Consider the following 21,769-nt stretch of genomic DNA (forward strand, 5'->3'; position numbering starts at 1 on the left):
CGGATTGCCCTGGCTAGCACTTCCAGCACAATGTTGAATAACAGTGGTGACAGCGGGCATCCTTGTCTTGTTCCTGATCTTAGAGGGAAGGCTTTCAGTCTCTCACCATTGAGTACTATGCTGGCTGTGGGTTTTTCATATATGCTCTTTATCATGTTGAGGAAGTTTCCTTCAATTCCTACCTTTTGAAGTGTTTTTATCAAAAAGGGATGTTGGATTTTGTCAAATGCTTTTTCAGCATCTATTGAGATGATCAATTGATTTTTCCCTTTCGAGTTTTTAATGTGTTGTAATACATTGATTGTTTTTCTGATGTTGAACCATCCTTGCATGCCTGAAATGAACCCCACTTGGTCATGGTGTATGATTTTTTTAATGTGTCTTTGGATTCGATTTGCAAGTATTTTGTTGAGGATTTTTGCATCTATATTCATTAGGGAGATTGGCCGGTAGTTTTCCTTTTTTGTAGCATCTTTGCCTGGTTTTGGTATTAGATTGATGTTAGCTTCATAAAATGAGTTAGGTAGTGTTCCATTTTTTTCAATGTTTTGAAAGAGTTTGAATAAGATTGGTGTCAGTTCTTTCTGGAAAGTTTGGTAGAATTCCCCTGTGAAGCCATCTGGCCCTGGGCATTTATTTGTGGGAAGATTTTTGATGACTGATTGGATCTCTTTGCTTGTGATGGGTTGGTTGAGGTCTTCTATTTCTTCTCTGGTCAGTCTAGGTTGTTCATATGTTTCCAGGAAATTGTCCATTTCTTCTACATTATCCAGTTTGTTGCCATACAGTTGTTCATAATATCCTCTTATAATTTTTTTAATTTCTTCAGGATCTGCAGTTATGTCACCTTTTTCATTCATTATTTTGTTTATATGGGTCTTCTCTCTTTTTGATTTTGTCAGTCTAGCTAGGGGCTTGTCAATCTTGTTGATCTTCTCAAAGAACCAACTTTTGGTGATATTTATCCTCTCTATTGTTTTTTTGTTCTCTATGTCATTTATTTCTGCTTTAATCCTTGTTATTTCTTTTCTTCTACTTGGTTTAGGATTGGTTTGCTGTTCATTTTCTAGCTTCTTCAGTTGATCCATTAGTTCTTTGATTTTGGCTCTTTCTTCCTTTTTAATATATGCGTTTAGTGCTATAAATTTCCCCCTTAGCACTGCTTTTGCTGCATCCCATAGGTTTTGGTATGTTGTGTTCTCATTGTCATTCGTCTCTATATATTTAGCAATTTCTCTTGCTATTTCTTCTTTAACCCACTGATTGTTTAGGAGTGTGTTGTTTAACTTCCAGGTATTTGTGAATTTTCTAAGTCTCTGATGGTTATTGACTTCTAATTGTATTCCATTGTGGTCAGAGAATGTGCTTTGAATAATTTCAATCTTTTTAAATTTATTGAGGCTTGTTTTATGTCCCAGCATATGATCTATTCTGGAGAAAGTTCCGTGAGCACTAGAAAAGTATGTGTATCCTGGTGATTTGGGATGTAATGTCCTGTAGATGTCTGTTAAATCTAATTCATTTATCAGATTGTTTAGGTTTTCAATTTCCTTATTGGTCTTCTGTCTGGTTGATCTATCTATAGGAGAGAGTGATGTGTTGAAGTCTCCCACAATTATTGTGGAAACATCAATTGCTTCCTTTAGTTTTGCCAATGTTTCTCTCATGTATTTTGTGGCACCTTGATTGGGTGCATAGACATTTACGATTGTTATTTCTTCTTGCTGAATTGCCCCTTTTATTAGTATGTAGTGGCCTTCTTTGTCTCTCAAAACATCCCTGCATTTGAAGTCTATTTTATCTGAGATTAATATTGCTACACCTGCTTTCTTTTGGCTGTAGCTTGCATGAAATATTTTTTTCCATCCTTTCACTTTCAATTTCTTTGTGTCCCTGTGTCTAAGATGAGTCTCTTGTATGCAACATATTGATGGTTCATTTTTTTTGATCCATTCTGCGAATCTATATCTTTTAATTGGGGAGTTTAATCCATTTACATTCAACGTTAAAACCGTGAAGGCATTTCTTGAATCGGCCATCTTATCCTTTGGATTATGTTTGCCATATTTTTCCCTCTCTCTATTAATATCCTTTATTGTACCCATACCGAATCTCTTTAGTACTGAACCTTTCTCCAAGTCTCTCTGTCCTGTCTTTGTTTCTCTGTCTGTAGGGCTCCCTTTAGTATCTCCAGTAGGGCAGGTCTCTTGTTAGCAAATTCTCTCAGCATTTCTTTGTCTGTGAAAAATTTAAGCTCTCCCTCAAATTTGAAGGAGAGCTTTGCTGGATAAAGTATTCTTGGCTGGAAATTCCTCTCTCTCAGAATTTTAAATATATTGTGCCATTGCCTTCTCGCCTCCATGGTGGCTGCTGAGTAGTCACTACTTAGTCTTATGCTGTTTCCTTTGTATGTGGTGAATTGCTTTTCTCTTGCTGCTTTCAGAACTTGCTCCTTCTCTTCTATGTTTGACAGTGTGATCAGTATATGTCTCGGAGTGGGTTTTTTTGGATTTATTCTATTTGGAGTTCGCTGAGCATTTATGATTTGTGTATTTATGTTGTTTAGAAGATTTGGGAAGTTTTCCCCAACAATTTCTTTGAATACTCTTCCTAGACCTTTACCCTTTTCTTCCCCTTCTGGGACACCAATGAGTCTTATATTCGGACGTTTCATATTATCTATCATATCCCTGAGGTCCATTTCGAGTTTTTCAATTTTTTTCCCCATTCTTTCTTTTATGCTTTCATTTTCCATTCTGTCATCTTCCAGGTCACTGATTCGTTGTTCAACTTCCTCTAGTCTTGTACTATGAGTGTCCAGAATCTTTTTAATTTGGTCAACAGTTTCTTTAATTTCCATAAGATCATCCATTTTTTTATTTAGTCTTGCAATGTCTTCTTTATGCTCTTCTAGGGTCTTCTTGATTTCCTTCATATCCCGTACTAGGGTCTCATTGTTCATCTTTAGTTCTTTGAGTAGCTGCTCTAGGTGTGTCTCTTCTGGTCTTTTGATTTGGGTGCTTGGGCTTGGGTTATCCATATCGTCTGGTTTTTTCATATGCTTTATAATTTTCTGTTGTTTTTGGCCTCGTGGCATTTGCTGTCCTTGATAGGGTTCTTTTAGGGTTTGTAGACCAGTTGAAGTCCTTATCTCTAATTTATCAGATCTACAGCTTCGTGGAGTACACTTTCTCTAACTAACCAGCAGGTGGCGTCCACGAGCCACCTGTTCTCCACAAGCCAGATCTCCCCTGCTTAGCCTTTTTGGTGAGTGGGGGAGTGAGTCTTGTGGGGCCCAATTGGTGTCCCAAGCTTGCGTGTGTAGTTGGTGTTGCCTGCCCTGTATGTGGGGCGTGTTTCTGGGCAGTCGGGGAGGGGGGGTGGCCCTAACAATCAAATCTCCCTGATGATCCTAGAGTTTTAAAGCTACTGCAATAGTCTAATCCTTCAGTTCAGTCCTGCCACAGTTTGTCTCTGCCACTGACCCACAAGTCTTTGGTATTGGCGTATGGCTCCTGAGACTTGCAAGTGGGCCCCTCTTCCAGGCTGTGCACCCCGGGTCCTCTGTTGAGGGATGACTGTGCTATGTCACAGGTGAGTGCCGTCCCCCCAGGGCAGTTCTGGGCTGCTGGGCTGTGTTGGGAGGCTCCCAGTCTGCTCAAATGATGGCTGAATGGGGCTCTGTTAATTCACACTGCTCCCCCTTCCCAGCTCTGGGACATTCAGCTGAGGTTGCAGGGAAGGCTAATGTCCACGCCCAGTTTTGTGGTGTGTGCCTGTTATTTGAAGCACTTCCGTCACACTGGGTTGTCTGGGGCAGCTCTGGGCTATGGGGCTGGCGATGGGCAGGAGTGTTTCCTGTCCACCAGGATGGTGGCTGTGAGCGGACACCCCCCTTTTCTTGGGAAGTTGTGTTGTTTAGTGAATTTTCTCAGCCACTGGATTATTGCCTTTTGTCTCAGAGCTCTCTTATTTCTGCTCTTGACTTGACGTGCCCAAATTTCAATTCTTTGAAGCTTTCTGTATTGAGCTTCTTAGAGTAATTGTTTTAGAAAAAGCAAAAAGGATTAAAAAAAAAAAAAAAAAAAAAAAAAAAAAAAAACGGCCCTCCTCAGAGATCTAATGGGTTATTGAAATGCTAATAGACAAAGCAACCAGGGCCATTAAGGAAAGGTGCCCTGGGCAGAGAGATCAGCCTTGCTTCGGGATTTGCATATGCGCCTCAAGGCCTGATCTCCGCCCTTCCCCTTTCTGTGTTCACCAGAACTCCAAAAATCCTCTGGTTTTACTTTGGAGCTTCTCGTGTTGTTTTCCTTCTATGCCCGTCTCCTCTCTGCTGGGCTGGCTGCTCTCAGAGTCTCTGGTGTCTGGCCTCAGTCTATCTATGGTTGGAGTTTGAATCAGTAGAAAGAGTTTCCGATGAGAGCAGCCACTGCAATTCTCCCTTCTCCTTCCTGGAGCTGACAGCCCCTCCTCCCCCGGGACTGAGCCTGGCAGGGAGGGGCGCGGGTCCCCTGGCCGCAAAAACTTACAGATTTCGCTGATCTCAGCAGTTCCACGTTTTCATGAGTGTTGTATGAAGTATGCCCAAAGACAGATTGCTCTGTGGTGTCCAGTCCACGCAGTTCCTGGCTTTTTACCTACTTTCCTGGAGGAGTAACTAAAACATACAGCTCACCAGTCTGCCATCTTGCCCCGCCTCCCAGGAAACCTTTTTTTAATAAAAACAGCAAAAGACCTTAATGTGAGAAGCTTGCAGTATGGTGAGGTATGTTTATATTTTCTGAATTATTAGGCACATACCCACAACATTGCATATTAGTGCTTTGGGTAGTGGTTAAAATATTTAATGCTATTTTGTTTTATAAAACCACTTTTTTCTTTAAGTTTTGAGGTTTTGTTGTTAAGCAGTGTTAGTACTAGTTTTTACCATTTTTTTTAAACTTTAACTGCAGAAATAATTGTTTTTACAAACTTTTTACAGCTTTTTGTACCTATCTTTTAACCTTGATTACAGAAATAAATTTTCCGCTCTACAAACCTTTTACAACTTTTTGTATTTATCTTAGCTTTATCCCACATTCCTATCCTTCCAGGCTTTCTTTTACATTCCTAAACAATTAGTCGTTTAGAACAAAGCTACTTGTCTTTTTCCCTTAATTAGAAAAACATTCTTTATTCCTTCTACACAACATGCTATTACCACTAAAATTAAACTTGTTAGAATGATGCTAAATGTTTAAAACAAAACATTCTTTATAGAGAGAGGGAGTCAAAGTTCTCATTATCAGATTCCTTAGTAGAGATATTATTTTATAACATGGTTTTGACAGTTTGCACTTTTGCTGATTTTTTAAATTGTATTAGTTACTTTTGATGTTCTTTCAGTAATTTTAGGTTTTTGCAAGGACCCTTTTGACTAGGTTCTTTTTGACTTCTTAATTTTAAAAACTGATAGGCTAGCACATTTACATTATTATTATATTTTTTAATTGCTTTGGAAGTTACGAAATTAAAGCAGAGGTGGAAGTTCTGCATATATTTTTAAACTAACTTTTCTTTGAACTTACAGATTTCTTTGTTTCTCTTGAGACAGTTTGCTATAGCTAGCCATACCACTCATAAAGGCCAGCTGGCTGCAGCTATAGCTTATTAACAATTTTCATGACACTCTCTAAATTTAGACTAATTATTAAGAATAGTTTTTAAGAAAGATGTAACTGGCACATTTTGAGAGTTTCCCATGCTGAACAACAGCAAAAGAAATTATAAAGACAGAACATAGGAGTAGGAGCTGTTTAAATGTTACTGGTTTTTTACACAAATGCAAACTGTGCAAACTGCACAAAATTTAAAAAGAGAACTAGAAATCTGGGGTTATGGTCAGTGGGGCTTAAGCCCACTGAGTTTGCATGTAGACCCTTGGATTAACTTAGTTAGCATTACTACACAATAGACTAATTGAAACAAAAGAAAGCAAAGTGAGCATAATAAACAAAAAATTACACACTTACCAAGCACAGGGAAAGTCTCAATTGTAAAGCTACCTTAACTCAGATGTGTTCGGTGTTTGTTTGCAGCGGGCACTTTCACCTGGACTTCCAAGTTCCGGTACTGTAGGAAAAATTTCTGGGTAGCTGAGGGGAGCTCCACAGCCCAGGAGACATGGATTAGGGCATTTGAAAATATGGTTTTAAATAGTTAGGCTTGCCTGATCTTTCATTAAATAGACAAATAAGTTTTCTTTTTGCTAGGGGAGAGGGAAATTTTTAAGTAAGTGACTTGTGGCTTAGAAAATTGTTTTTTATTTTTGGAAACTATATCCTTTTTGTTGGAGGGAGTTAAGGGGAGTGCGATAAGGCTAGGGCAGCTGCACAGTAGAAGGTTGTTTACACATTGAAGCAGCTCACTGGGACGTAAATTTAGTGTTTGTAAATCAGAGGCTAAACATTGTTAGGGATGGGGTAGGTTTGTTGATAGTAAAACAGCAGCAGACAGTAATTGAGGAGTTCTTGCCTTATTCATTTATCCTCCGGTTACGCCAGTTGTGCACGCTCCGGGTTTGTGCTGCACTCTCCTGTGCGGAAGAGGAGGGCTGGAGCGGGAGACGGGGGAGGGGCGCACGGGCAGTGACTGCATGCGGGTGGGGTGAGGTAAGGAGGGGGCAGCGGCGACGGGACTAGAAGGGGGAAGGGGTTAACGGCAAGGGGAGGGGAGTGGAAAGGGTTAGAGAAGAGTTAGGAGGGGGATGATTTGCAGAGTTAAAGAGAAGCTGCTTAAAGGCTTTTCAGGGTTAACTTTTGTAGAGAAGAAAGCGGAAGATTTAGAAGGTTTTTTTGTGAAGGAGGAGGATTTGGTAGGAAATGACAGAGTGGCATAAGAATAGCCGGGACCAAACAGTTTAGAAAGCTTAAGATTAAAAGCTACAGACCACTTGTTGTGCCAAATAAAATTATTAAGTTCAGCGAGAATTTGCCAATTGAAAGTGCCATTTTCTGGCTAATGTTTTTGTTGTTCTAAAGGATACTGCGGCCAAATTGTATTGGTTGTACTTCCCCTTTTAATTGAAGTTTAAAAATCTGAGGGGGTAGATTTAGGAAATTCAGTTTTGGAGCTATTGAAAAGTGACTGTATATTACCTATGATTATCTAAGAAATCTGATAGGCTTGTGATTTGTTAGGGAACTTTTGCTTGTCAGAGGCTTACGGAGATCGCCCACGGGGGGACCAGGCTTACAGTTTCCCTGGATGAGGCTGACACGAATTGGGGCCATGCTTGTCAGAGGCTTACGGAGATTGCCCATGGGGGGACCCACGGTTCCCTGCTCCTTTAGAGGCTTACAGAGACCACCCAAAACGTTGCTCAAGTGAGACTAACGGCCCAGACCCATAGGACCCGGTCGCAACAACAAAGCAGGCGTCCCCAGTTTGTCACTGGGGGTCAGGAAATGCGTGCAGTCTTTCATCCAAGGCGTCCCCCGGGTTACTTTGCTGCAATGGGGAAAGACACTCACAGAGTGTCGGAGAGTTTTGACTGAGTGCTCAGGTTTCCTAGGCTTACGAAGCCAGGCGTCATGTTAAAGCGGCCCGAGGCGCCACCCAGAGGTGGGCCGAGATGTCCACAGGACATAGAACAAAACTCCCGAGGGGGGATCTGGGCAGAAAGACATCACTTACCTACCTAGGGCCGAATTACTTGTAGATGTTTGAGAGCCGTGAGGGTGATCCAGCATCGCGTCAAGGTGGTCTTAGTTGATGGACTCAAGCCACTGAATGCATGGAAACCTGAACGGCTGTGTAGTTCAGGGAACGGAGTTGACTGGGAGGCTGCCCCATTGTCCTGAGGGGCCAGGAAACTTAAACATCAGTCAAACCTCCATCCCAGGTCTTCGGCACCAAATGTTAGGTCCAGAGCTGTTCAAGAATTCACACAACGCAGTGAGTCATGGTTTAAGTAGAGAGTTTAAGGTTTATTAGAGGAAGAAAGCAGGAGAAAGCAGGTGGGAGCCATCAGAAAAGAAAGAAAGGAAAAAGTGGCTCCGGCCTTCTATCTGAGAGCAGCATTTCTTAAAGGAAAAACCCATGTTGGGTGTTGGGGGGGAAGGGTCCTGCTGAGTGTGTTCTGGGCCTCAATTGGGTGAGTGCTTATCAGTTTCTGCTGACTGGTTACTAGGGTTCTAACACACTACTCTTCTTTGATGTGCACTATATTATTTATGTGGAGGAAGCAGGCCTTTTAGCTTGTTTGTGGTCGTTCATCTTATGGGCATATCTGATCTTGCCTTGTCCGCCCCCTGGGTCCAGGCACCACTGTGACTGGGATTTCTAAAACAGCCTTCAACCCTTAGTTTATGGCCCACCTGGTAAATCTATGAGATAAGCAGCAGGGCCCCTGGATTAGACATTTCTTCTATATTAGACTCTTTTCTGGGGTCTGACAGGGATGATAAAGGAAAGGATTTGAGGGTAACTTGGAGAGTGAAGGCCATTCACATATTATGGGATCTCATTTAGGGCTGTTAATGTAAGAGATTTTCCTCCCTCCACCCCCACCCTTTGTTTCATCATTGAGAAATCTTACTTCGAGTCCATGTAGGAGCTTAGAAAGTCCAATTCATATCAAGGAAGATGTTAAGTCATTTTCCCCTTTGTCTTTTTTAAGAACTTGTAGAAGCCATCTCACAGCATCACATTGATGAGCTACCACCACCATCTCAGGAGCTACTTGATGAAATTGGTAAGGGATGTTCAATCAGAATACTCCACGGTCCCCTTAGTTATGGTCATTGCCTAGAATGTTTTGTCTATTGTTTGAGCACTACTACAGAAGGCCCTGTGAAGGGCTGGTTGAATGTACAGAAAGAGTCTGTGGTAATGAATCTGGGGGAAAAAACAACATTCAGTTGATTCATTATGATGTACTTCTTTTATTAAAGGAATTCTTAACTCCTTTTCAAATCAAACCAGCCATACCTTGGAGGCCTGATAGTTTTGCCATTAGCAGGAGATATTAAAGGTATTGGAATTGCAGATAAATCCCTTTCCCAAGCACAGTAGTCAGTGGCACAAGACCTAATGAGACAGAATTTTCCATCTCAGGTAGAGGCTGAGTGGTGCAAACGCAATTTTATTTGCAGCTAATTAGCTGGCCCTGCCCAACTCGTTGATGCTGAAAATAAAAGATGCATGGTTGTAGAGGCATTTGGGGGCAGATGTCCTGCTTCCCCAGGAAAGACCTGACAGCTTTCTTCCTGACAGTTTGGCCAACCAGTCAGCCCCTTGTCGTTAGAGGATAGTCTCATCAGACATCTTATGGTCCAATTCTTATTATAGGGCCTATAGAGAATTTCCTGAGCGGCACCACTTGGTTTCAGGGTTTCTGAGATTTTGTGTATCAAAGAATAAGGAAGAGAGAAGTGAATGAGAACTTCTTTGGTCTGTCTCAATGGACAGCTACCCTCTAGGCTCCTTATTATACCCCCTAGCCCCTTACTCCTGGTCTGATGAATATGGATGGGGTGTGTAAGAGCTGCCAGGAAACTTTCGTGTCTTTTTCTGTAATCATAGGTCCTTTCTTGCACTCCTCTTTCAATGCCACATGGTCATACAGACTACCAGATTGTTGGGTTAGGCTCTTTAAGTCACCCTCACCCCCAGCTTTCCTCCTCTGGGACTTTGGTAAGTCCTTGCAAATTCTTCCTCTCTAGTTGCTCTTCTTAGTAAAATAGTAGGACTGCTGCTAGTGAGAGTGGACGTTACCTCACACATATCCTGTTCAGGTAGATTCTCCATGTCATCTGTTCCTTGGTCATGGCTTAAGGCAGTATTTATAGACTCCCTTGCCGGTTGACTGTAGCTGATACTTTTCCTTTGGATTCTGCTGTCCTTTCTCTGCAGTCACCCTGTGACTCCCCCCTCCAACTCTCCCATTTCAGCAGCTGAGTTACCAGCCTTCCTCCGGGGTTCTAGCCCAGCACTCTCTACGGAAGCCCTCCCTCATTTTACCTTATGGGATTTATCTGGGCCAGGTTTCTAGGCGATGTCTGTCCTTTGAGATAGGATAGTAATTTTCCAGAAAGATAAAGGGCAGAGGGCACTTGAGTAGTTCCTTCTGATGATGGCCCTACCCATTCTGTTACTGAATATCATCACCCTGTTCCTCTTGTTCTTTCCCCTCAAGAGAGTTTTGGGAAAGCGACCTGGAGCTGACAGTGCTCTTTTGGAAGGCCCACAGCCAAGACTCTAGGCTCTTGACAACAGTCTAAAGGGGAGGGTCCTTTGGAACCTTAAGATATTCGTGATCCTTTAAGATCAACAAGAGACTACTTTTAGCAAGGATAAAAATGGAGTTTTTATTTGAAATTGTATTTTATGGTCTCATAGGCCTCTTGATGACTGGGAACTGTGAGATAGGGGCTGCTTCCTGACTGCAGGAAGGGAACTGACCTGCACCTGCACAGAACAGCGCCATGCTGGTGAGCGCAGAGCCGCCTGTCTATGCTGCCTCTCAGCTGCCTTTCTGTTCTGTTCTGGGGAACACTTTGAGGAGACTATCAAATGCAAAGTGTACTGAATTAAGTAGATATTTGTCTTGATCTAGTGATCATTTCTTTAGAAACTGGAAATTATATTCTTTGCCTCCTGTCTGTCCATAGACCAATTAAAAATATGATACATAGACCAGTAGAGGTGGAGGAAAACTTAGATTGCTCTGATGTTGTTACAAACTTTTTAGAGAGAACATAAAATAGAGATTAATAATATAACCTTAGAGCTAGACTGCCTGGATTTAAATCCTAACTCTACCACTTACTATCTGTGTAGTTTTAGGCAAGTTCCTTCGCCTTTCTTTACCTTAATTTCCTCATCTGTTAAATAGGAATAACAATAATGGGACCAACTTCACAAGATTGTTGTGAAGATTAATGTATGTAAATTCTTAGAAACAGCACCTGCCACATGGGGTTCTGTGTTACTTAGGATCAGCAGCAGCCGCTTTTTAATTTTTATTTTTAGTGTTGTATGGGATTTTGTCATACTTGAAGAATTCCTTTCAGAGCTGGCATGCCCTGAAGCTGTGTTTCTTAAACTTTATCTATAGCTTTATCTATAAACTTTATTGCCCTGAAATTCTGATGCCCGGCAATCTGAGCCAAATTGTGAGGCCCCATTCCTAGGGTTTCTGATTCATGGTCTGCAAATTTGCATGTCTAACAAGTTTCCAGGTTATGCTGATGCTGTTGGTCCTAGCATCATGCTTTGCGAATGACTGCCCTAGAGAATGGTGTGAAATGCAAAGGAGGAAATCATTTGCCTTCTGCTTTTGTATTGTGGCAGAGCTCTTGAAGCAGCAGCAGGCCTCTTCCACAGTGCTGGATAAGAGCACAGCTAGTGATCCAGACATTACTGCAAAAGGTAAGCTAACTATGCAGATCCTCTTCCCCACATAGGACTGCTGGTAGGATTAAATGAGATAGCATATGTAAAATGCCTGGCATACATTTAAGGGCACGTCCTTTCTGCACCCAAATGCTTTCCCTGGGACTCCAACCATAGAAGCATCTAACAACTGAGAACAGGACCCCAACCCCCACCTTACCCCCACCCACTCCCACCCAAGCAAATCTGAGCGCTTTGTTTTCAGGGTCCCTTGCCTCCTTTTGTATGCACCCTTTCTTTCCTTTTCTCTCTTGAGCCTTGACACAGGCAAGGTTTTCTGTGTGGCTTCATCTGGCACCAACAAGCTCCCAAGACCCCAGAAGCAGCTGCTGTGAATGTAGGCATTTGTGTCCCTTCCTGATTCCCCAAGACTGCCTCATGGTCCCCTGCTTCTCATGGGAAGAGGGAGCTAGTGCACTGCTTGCTTGAGGGGCTCCTGACTGACCTTAATTTTTTGCATTCCATTTGAAGGCAGGCTTTCTCAGAAAAATTTTTTTGTTCTAATGAAGTTAAGTTTTGCAACTTTTTTTTTTTTTTTTTTTTTTTTAGGTCAAAGGCACTTAGAACAACAAGAAACTGACAGTGAAAGAGAAGATAGTACACTTTGGACCAAAGAAACTCAGGATCTAGGAGAGGACACAGAAAGGTAACAAAAGAAACTGGAGTTTTGAAAGGATTTTAAACAATTATTAGCTTGTATTAGTTTTTTTTTCTAAGTTTGACAAATAAGAGGGGGATATGTTCTTTTTCCTTATTGTTCTAACAGCCGCTATTCCTAAAAAGTTGTTTTTTGGTTTTTTGTTTTTACTTCATTTTATGAAGCAAACTGAGGTTTCAACTTCTTTCAGAACCATTTAGTTAGACAGAGGCCTTAGAAGAGAATTTAAAATCTTTCTAGCCAAATAAGAGAAAATAGAGGCAATCATGCACACAACGCAGTCTGAAAATACAAATTTGCCTCAGGAAACCTGATTCCTTTCCTGATTTGGACTCTCCTTTTGCCTGCGTTTTAAGTAAATCACTTCACTTCACCTCCTTTGTCTCGTCCTCTCTTGCCTTGTTCTGAACTGTCATTCAGGGCCAGGACAAGGGCCAGGCAAGTGGGACACTCCCCTTGAGCACAAAATTTTAGGGAGCACCAGAAAACTCAGTAGCCAAGATAAATAATATTTTAATGTAATATTTAAAAAAAAAAAATCAAAATTAATGCAAAAAAAAATCCACAGTGAACAAAATGTTTCCATTTTAAAGAAAGACAGGATCTGACCCTGCACTTCTACCACTCACCTCATGCTAATACTAGCCCTGTTGGATCCTTGGAGAAGTCACGCAGAATGCTTTTGGCTGCCAATGATAGAAAACCCTACCATCCTGCTCAAATGAGCATCTCTCACATAACAAGAGGTCCACAGGCTGGCAGGGCACAGCTGGCGTAGCAACTTGACAATGCCATCAAGAACTTAGACGCTTTTGATCTTCCTGCTCTGCCACCTGTAGCCTGTTGGTTTTTGTCTTCAGGGTTATCACTTCCTAATTGCAAGATGACTGCTGTCCACATGCCAGGCATAGATAAGAGGGGATGGGGTAAAGGAGTATGCTAGCTGGCCTTTTCACTTTTTATCTGGAAAGCAAAGGCTTTTCTAGAATCCTTTCCCATCAGACACACATTTATATCTCATTGGCCAAAGTGTGACATATGGCCACCCTCTGTTGCAAGGGAGGCTGGAAATTGAGCTTTCGCTTTCCAGCTGCTATAGAAGAGGAAAGCAAGGGAGAAGAGTGTTGTCAATAACTTTGGGGTAGTGAATCCAGTGTCTGTTATACTCTTCAAGGGCTAAATTATTCTACATAAGGAAGGAAAAGAGAGAGAGACCTGGAAAGGAAAGTCTGGGAAGTACAAGAAGAAACTAAAGCCCTGTACTCAGAAAAGTAGGGAGAGCGTTTTGGGGGGGTAGACAGAAGACAAAAAGACAAAGAAATGGGGGAAAGACATTTGTTAAAGAGAACCTTTAGGACCCTTAGGTCTATGATGTATGATATAATCCATTCCTTCCATCTCCCCAAAGCACCTTCAAAGCCAGAGAAGAGTAGCTCAAGAAGGCCAAATTACATTTGGTTATACAAATATAAAGTGCTAAATACAATGATCTTTGTCAAGGGAGAGGAGCTATGACTTCATCTTAACTGTCTTCACTTGCCCTTGGATAGAGCTCACTCCACCCTTGATGAGGACCTGGAAAGATGGCTACAGCCACCTGAAGAGAGCATGCAGCTACAGGACCTCCCAGAGGGCTCTGCAAGGTCAGTTTTCAGTAACAACACATATATAGACTCCTTGGAGAATGAATGTTGGTGAAGGCATTACATTGCAGTAGATAAGCCCCTGACTCCCATCTGTCTGCACTCTTGTACTTGCCCCTCTTCCTCCCAACTGCTCCACAGTGCTCATGATATTGATTAGCAGATTGGTATCAGTATAGACAGAGGCCTCTAAGATCGCTGTATAGTGGCCTGCCACCTTCCAAGTTTCCATAATCATTTGCATTAAATCAGAAAAGGAATGCTTATCAAATTTTTAGATAACACAAATCTAGGAATGAATGCTAATATCATGGATGACAGACTCAGAATTCAAAATGACTTTGACAGCTGGAAATGTTAGCTTACTCTTAAAACATGAAGGTGAGCATTTAGGTGTAAAAAAGCATATAATAAGGGAGACTGAACTGCTTGGGAAATGTTTGGAAGCTCCTGCTCACTATTAAGTTCATCGAGGGCAGGAATTATGTCTTATTTTTATATGTCCAGCACGTAGCATGCATCTTGAGACATAGAAGGAATTCAAGAAGTGTTTCTTGAAGAAGGCATTATCAGCACCATTCAGTCCTCAGTTTGATGCAGTTGCTAAAAAGATCAATGTGGCATTAATACTGAATAAACAGAAATGCACTGTCCAGATCAAGGTAATTGTCTCATGCTGTTTAGAAGATGCCTTAGGACACAGTGTGGGGCTCCATTCTGGGCATCTTATTTTAAAACAGACATCGTCAAACAGGAGAGGGTGGCCACAGAACAGTCAGAGGTCTGGAATCCATCTCATATGAGAAGCGCTGAAGGAGCTGGGGAGGCTCAACCTAGAGAGCAGATGGAGTGGAGAATTTGATAGTTGCCCTCACATACCTGAAATATTGTAAAGTGAAGAGTCAGCTTACTCTCCTGCTCTAAAAGACAGAGATAATGACTAGAAGCTGCAGAGTAACAGATTTTTATTCAGTAGAAGCACCAACTTCCAGTAGCCATAGCCGTCTGACAGAGGAACCAGCTGCCTTTACAGTTTCAAGAACAGCTGTTTCTGTTCCAGCAAGGCTAGATGACTCTGACTCGAACATTTGGGCAGAGGTAGAAGATAACCCAAAGGCCTCGTCCAACTCAAGAGCCTAGGATTCTACTGGTAATGGCAAGTTATAAGGGAAAAGAAAAATCCCTTTTCACTCTAGCTAGCTTTATTTTCTCTCTCATTTTACATATTTCGTTTTGAATACCCACCAAATGAAAACTGAAGAAAAATCATTCAATAGTGTCAGTTTGGTTCAGCGAACATGTATGGAAGACTGACAGTGAGCCAGGCACTGTGCTAAGGGATGGAGGTGCCACAAGGAACAAGACTTTTCTATCCTTAACAAGCTTATAGTTGATTGTGGGAGACAGTTTCTGCTTACAAGTTTGAGAAACATGATCCTAAATTGTTATATACTTAAATAAGACTCCTCTCTTCAGACATTTTGAGAAGATGAAGATAAGAGGCAATAGAATTAATGGTAGTTGTGCAAAGGACACCGATTACAACATAACTGAAATGTATTTTTTTCCTTGTGGCAGTGTAGCCTAGTGGTTGAGAGTAGAGTCTGAAACAGACCACCTGGGTTCAGATCCCAGGCCTAAGACTTAGTAGGTGTGTGATTTAACTTCTCTGTGCCTCAGCTTCCTCATTTTTTTAATGAGGATGGTAATGGTAACTGCCTCATCTCATTGTTATGATAATTAAGTAAGTTATACCTAAAAGCACTTGAATTTGTGCCTGGCCCATAGGGTACACTCCATTAGTGCTGACTCTTACTGTGCTTCATTTGGGGTGCATTCGCATTCCCCTGGCCATTATGCATACGATTTGATACCCAAAATCATTGTCATTGAAGGGAGACAAATACCAAGGATCAAGAAGTTGATGAAAAGAAGAAAAAAGGGAAAGAAAGCGTCACGCCTGAGAGAAGGAAGTCAGAGCGCTTTTTAGGGACTCCTGAAGAAGGTACAAATGAACGATTGTTTATAATGGCATCCTTGGGCTTTGGTGAGAATCAAAGTTATTTAGAAATGTTTCCCAGATGTTAAACATAATGCAGCTACCTTTGATAATTTCTTTTTCCCTGTAGTTCAGTCCAGGTTTGCTGTTAATTGCCAGTCATATCTGCATCACAAAACAGTAACAACATCCAATTCTGTTTCTTAAGCATGCCTTTACTGTCTCATCATCATTATCTTGCATATAGTCTGGAGAGATGTTTTGCTTTTAATTGTCTGGAATCTTCAAAGAAGTTCTAGATTTAGCTCACACAGAAACTGCAGAATCCAGTAAGAAATCATGCATTATGAAATTTAAATGGTGTGTACAAGTAATGTGAAAATTATAAATTAACCATAATTTTAAAACTATTTTGATAGAGCTTTAGTGCTTCTGATATGTCATTCACAAAAGACTCCCTTCTATATTTATGTTCCTTCTATTCAGTAAATTAGAGACATTAATTCTGTCAGATCACCTGGTATCCCTTTTCTTCCCTTCCTCAGTCCATTCTCGTTCTCCTTCCTTTTCTGCCTTGCTTTGTGTCCCAGGAGGCTGACGCTTGTAGACTGTACCTCTTGGATTTTCCTGGCCAGCTGGCTTCTTGCTGACCAATGGGAGGCCCTGGCAGAGGATCAGAGGGCCTGAGAGAGGTTGAGGTATTTTTTCCCCCTTCCTCTCTACTTCAGTACCTTCTCTCTGCTAGAAGTGTTGTCCCTTCAATAAGCACAGCTCCTGTAAGGCAGCTCGTTCATCTCGGTTCCACCTCTATTGGTTTCAGTAACTGTTTCTTCCACTTGTCTCCTCAGAGGTACAAATGGTAACAGCTTCCCACTGCTGCTAGTCATTGGGTGCCTTGCCATCCCTTGTTTGCACCCTTAACAACTCTGTAAGTTGTTGCTTCATTAGGGGTCTTTATTTGAACCATCTAGGGGTGCATTGTTTCCTCCAGGACCCTTATTGACAGGGACCAGAGGATATGAGCATTTTAGCTAGTATTGAATTCACTGAGAAGATAATGCAGGGACTTTGTGAATTAGTGTCGTTAGCACTCATTTTTTTTTTTTTAATTTTTGAAATAAATTCAAAGTTATAGGAACAGTTGCAAAAACAATACTAACCCCATACACAGAATTCCATCATACCCTGACCCCCCTCTCCCAATAGCTCAATCCACCAACTTTAACATGCTGTCACATCGGTGTTTCTTTCCCTCCCTCCCTATCATCCATCATCTATTGCTCTGTCTTCTGAACATATGAGAGCTAGCTGCACACATCCTTCAACATACACTGTAATTCACGTATACATTTCCCATGAACAAGAACATTCTTTTATGCAATCCCATTAGGTGCAGCTAAGAAGTACAAGAGATTCAACAATGATACAAAGCTTACATTCTATATTTCCTTTTCCTTATGTCTCAACTGTGTCCCTTTGAGCCACCTGTCCTCTATCCTCCAATCCCATCCAAGTTCATCCTTGGCATTCAGTTGTCCTCTATTTAGACTGTCTTTTTTTTTTTTTTTTTTTTTTTCAGTTGTGGAAACATATATACAGCCTAAATCTTCCCATTCTACCCCCTCCCTAGCTTTCCATTAGTGGGATTAATCACATTTAGAATGTTGTAATGCTCTTTCCCACCATCCGTTACTAGAAATTTCCCTTCACCTCAAACAGCAACTCTACACTCATTTCTTAACTCCCTATTACCCCTTCCCCCATTTCTCTTAACCCAAACTCTACATTTCATCTCTGTGGTTATATTCTCTGGTAATTTCTTTGTGTTTACTGTGGGGGTTAAAATTAACCTCTTAAATCCATATCAATCTTGTTTTTCTTTGATAACATCTTCACTTCAATAGGACACATAAACTATGTTCCTATACTCCTCCATTCCCCCACCTTTATATAGTTGTGTAAAATTACATATTTTACATTGAGTTCAAAACCACTGATTTGTCATTAGAGTTTATGTAATTTATATCATGTAGGAAGTAAATAGTGGAGTTACAGTTCAAAAATTATTGTCTTCTATTTGTATTCCATTGTGGTTGGAGAATGTGCTTTGAGTATATTCAATTTTTTTTTTTTTTTAATTTTAAATTTCTTGAGGCTTGTTTTATGTCCCAGCTTATGGTCCCTTTTGGAGAAAGATCCGTGATCACTAGAGAAAAATGAGTGTCCTGGTGATTTGGGATGTAAGGTGCTATATATGTCTGTTAAAATTCTCTATATCTCTTTCTCCTTTCTTTGTTTCTGTGTTGGTAGGGCTCCCTTTAGTATCTGAAGTAGGGCAGGTCTTTTATTGGCAAAGTCTCTCAGCATTTGTTTGTCTGTGAAAAATTTAAGCTCTCCCTCGAATTTGAAGGAAAGTTTTGCTGGATAAAGTATTCTTGGTTGGAAATTCTTCTCTCTCAGAATTTTAAATATGCCATGCCACTGCCTACTCACCTCCGTGATGGCCATTGAGTAGTCACAACTTAGTCTTTTTTTGTTTCCTTTGTATGTGGTGAATTGCTTTTCTCTTGCTGCTTTCAGAACTTGCTCCTTTTCTTCAGTATTTGAGAGTCTGATCAGAAAATGTCTCAGAGTGGGTTTATTTGGATTTATTCTATTTGGAGTTTGCTGGGCATTTATGCTTTGTGTATTTATATTGTGTATAAGGTTGGGGAAGTTTTCCCCAACAATTTCTTTGAATACTCTTTCTAGACCTTTACCCTTGTCTTCCCCTTCTGGGACACCAATGAGTCTTAGGTTTGGACGTTTTATTTTATCTACCGTATCCCTGAGATCCGTTTCGATTTTTTTTATTTTTTTCTCCATTCTTTCTTTTGTTCTTTCATTTTCTGTTCTGTGGACTTCTAGGACACTGAGATGTTGTTCAGCTTCCGCTAGTCTTGTACTGTGAATATCCAGTCTTTTTAATTTTGCCAACAGTTTCTTTTATTTCCATAAGATCTTCTATTTTTTTAATTACTCTTCCAATGTCGTCTTTATGCTCTTCTAGGGTCTTCTTTATGTCGCTTATATCCTGGGCCATGGTCTTCTTGATGCCCTTTAAATCCTTTGCCATGTTTTCGTTTCTCAATTGTAGTTCTCTGATTAATTGTGCAAGGTACTTTGTCTCTTCTGGTAACTTGATTTGTGTGTTTGGAGTTGGATTCTCCATATCGTCTGGTTTTATCATATGCATTGAGATTTTCTGTTGTTTTTGGCCTCTTGGCATTTGCTCTGCTCGACAGGGTTCTTTCAAGTTGTAAAAAAAATACCTATCTAATTTTTCAGAAACACAGTTTGGTGGCGTACGCTTTCTCTAACTAACCACCAGATGGCATCTGTGAGTCACCTATACCCTTCAAGTCAGTTCTCCACCTTGTCCCCACGGTGTGTGGGGAAATAATTCTTGTGGGGTCCACCTGGAGAACTCAGCCTGGGTGTGTTGCTGGAGCCGTCCGCCCTGAATGCGGGGCGCGTGTACGGGTGGCCAGGGTGGAAGGACAGCCTCAATATTCAAATCCCCCAGGTTCCTGGAGATTCAAGGCCGCCTCAAGAGTCCAAGCCTTCATTTCATTTCCGCCCCAGACCGTCTCTCGCACTGTCCCACAAACCACCAGACTTGGCGCAGCATCCCTGGGTTCTCCGAGCGGGTCCCCCCGCCCAGCTGCAATCCTCTAGGACTTCTGCTGAGGGAATGCCATGCTACATCACCAGTGCGCGCTGTCCCCCAAGGGAAGCCCCGGGCTGCTGTGCTGCGCCAGAGCGCTTTCAGCCTGATGCAAAAATGGCTGAACGGGGCGTCTCAACACCCTCTCCTCGCACAGTTCCTCCTTCCCAGCTCCGGGACAACTGGTGGGGCTCTGGGCTGTGGGCACGGCCCCAGGCAGGAGTTTATCCAGCCCTCTGGGGAGCCAGCTGCTAGCCGCAGGGTTTCTTTCTGCTTCCGGCTCTCCCCTCCATTCCCCCGGCCCCAAGGGTATCTGCAGCAGGCTATCTTCCAGGCCAGACACCAAGAGGCCGGCCCAGCTCCCTCTTGCTGTGTTTTACTGCGTGGTTCCTACTGTCGCAGCTGCAGCCGCTCCTGGGTTTTTCCTTTTTTTTTTTTTTTTAAAAGAGCCCGTCGGTCTCCAAACACCAAACCCTGGCTTCCCCAGATCACTGCGCTGCTGCGGGTCTTCCAGCTAGCTTACTCATTCGTTTCAGAATGCAGACTCCCAGTTTCACCAAGTATACAGCCCCTGGGAACTAGCAGACCTCGTCCAGCTGGTGCATCGTTGTAACCGGTATTCTGGGTCACTGTCTGGTCCTCATCTAGTGTTTTTCACAGAGGTGTTCCTTTGCCCCGTCTCACCTAGCCGCCATCTTAGTTTCTCCAGCATTCATTCTTATGGCAGAGAACTGTAGAATGTTAGGAGAGGAAACCCATTAACTATGTTTTTAGAAAGATTCTCTCGGTAGAGTAGAACAGCAGTTGTAGATAAAACAGTCTACCCTAAAGAGATAGAAGCACTAAGGTGACTTCTGAATACTTGTCATCCTTTGACCTAGTAAGTAATCATATTGTTTTTATTTCCTCCTATATTTCATCAAGATGAACTAAAACCCTGTTTTTGGAAGCGACTGGGTTGGTCCGAACCGTCCAGGTAATGAGATACCAGATGTTTGTAGGTTAAAGGTCACTGTTTCTAGACGACATAAGCAGACTAAACATTTACTAGCATCTAAATAAATATTAATGGCAAAACTTGAATTCAGACAAAGTTCCTCAGTGTTTTAAATTTTAGTATTTATAGTAAATTAAAATAGTGTGAAATTAATGCTAATTTTGAGTAAATAAGTGGTAGAGTCAGCACAAGAACAGTTCTATGGAAAGAGTACAGAAGATGCTACTATCAGTTGCTTTGCAGTTGTTTTGCATTTCCATGATACACTCACTAGTTTATCATAATCTCCCTTGAGTAAAGATCCCAATCCCTTTCCCTTGAATAGAATAGAAATTGAATTGAATAGAAAGGGGGTATTGTTTGTGTAGTTAAGAAATTTACACACCAGCTAGAAACTCCCTTTTTTGTTCTTTGAAAAAAACACACAGGATAATCGTGCTGGATCAGAGTGACTTGTCAGACTGACTAAAATTGAATTGCAGATGGACTCCTGGCCTGAGTTTGAGCATCCTGGTTGTGAGCTTCCTCCTCCTCTCATCTTCTACAGTGCCCATCAGGGCAGCAGTTCAGTAACTCACACTTTGTTCACCTGCCACAGGAGACCTAAAGGTTTGGCCCTGTTTGTTTGCAGTGCATTTAACCATTTGTTTTCAGTCATATTTTTGAAAAGTGAAAGGCAGTTTTGATTATAAAAATTTCTCTCTGTGCCCAGAATGGCTTTTGTTTTTTTTGTTAGAGATTTTAGAAAACTTTAACTCCTGTTATATAATAAAATGTTTACTTTTAATACTGGTTAGGTTTCAGCTGTGTAAGATACGATTTCTGTGTCTGAGTTATTTGGGATGGGGGAAGGGGAACATAATTGTATTAGTTACAAATAATTATTGTATTAGTTTACAAATAACTATGTCTAAGAAAGTTGGAGGAATAAAGACATAGTCCTTCTGTTCTAGTTTGCTAATGCTGCTGGAATGCAAAACACCAGGATGGATTGGCTTTTATAAAAAGGGGGTTTATTTGGCTACACAGTTACAGTCTTAAGGCCATAAAGTGTCCAAGGTAACACATCAGTAATCGGGTACCTTCACCGGAGGATGGCCAATGGCATCCGGAAAACCTCTGTTAGCTGGGAAGGCACGTGGCTGGCGTCTGCTCCAAAGTTCTGGTTTCAAAATGGCTTTCTCCCAGGGCGTTCCTCTCTAGCAAGCTTGCTCCTCTTCAGAACGTCACTCACAGCTGCACTGAGTTCAGTCTCTTTGAGTCAGCATGTTTATATGGCTCCACTGATCAAGCCCCACCCTGAATGGGTGGGGCCACGCCTCCATGG

The 21,769-nt window shown here is 41.7% G+C and overlaps 1 protein-coding gene across 1 annotated transcript in view; it reads left to right on the forward strand.

Annotated features, from left to right (window-relative positions):
• Window positions 1-21,234, forward strand: part of TEX14 (testis expressed 14, intercellular bridge forming factor) — a 108,342-nt gene extending 87,108 nt beyond the window's left edge. The window contains exons 26-32 of the mRNA XM_037809976.1: window positions 8,663-8,737; window positions 11,338-11,415; window positions 11,989-12,085; window positions 13,648-13,740; window positions 15,636-15,745; window positions 20,370-20,421; window positions 20,871-21,234. Of these exons, the coding sequence (XP_037665904.1) occupies window positions 8,663-8,737; window positions 11,338-11,415; window positions 11,989-12,085; window positions 13,648-13,740; window positions 15,636-15,745; window positions 20,370-20,421; window positions 20,871-20,907 (542 nt within the window). The 3' untranslated portion in view covers window positions 20,908-21,234. The remainder of the gene's footprint in view (window positions 1-8,662; window positions 8,738-11,337; window positions 11,416-11,988; window positions 12,086-13,647; window positions 13,741-15,635; window positions 15,746-20,369; window positions 20,422-20,870) is intronic.
• Window positions 21,235-21,769: the final 535 nt, after the last annotated feature.

Source organism: Choloepus didactylus, chromosome 18 (genome assembly GCF_015220235.1).
Source record: "Choloepus didactylus isolate mChoDid1 chromosome 18, mChoDid1.pri, whole genome shotgun sequence".
NCBI classification, from domain to species: domain Eukaryota; kingdom Metazoa; phylum Chordata; class Mammalia; order Pilosa; family Megalonychidae; genus Choloepus; species Choloepus didactylus.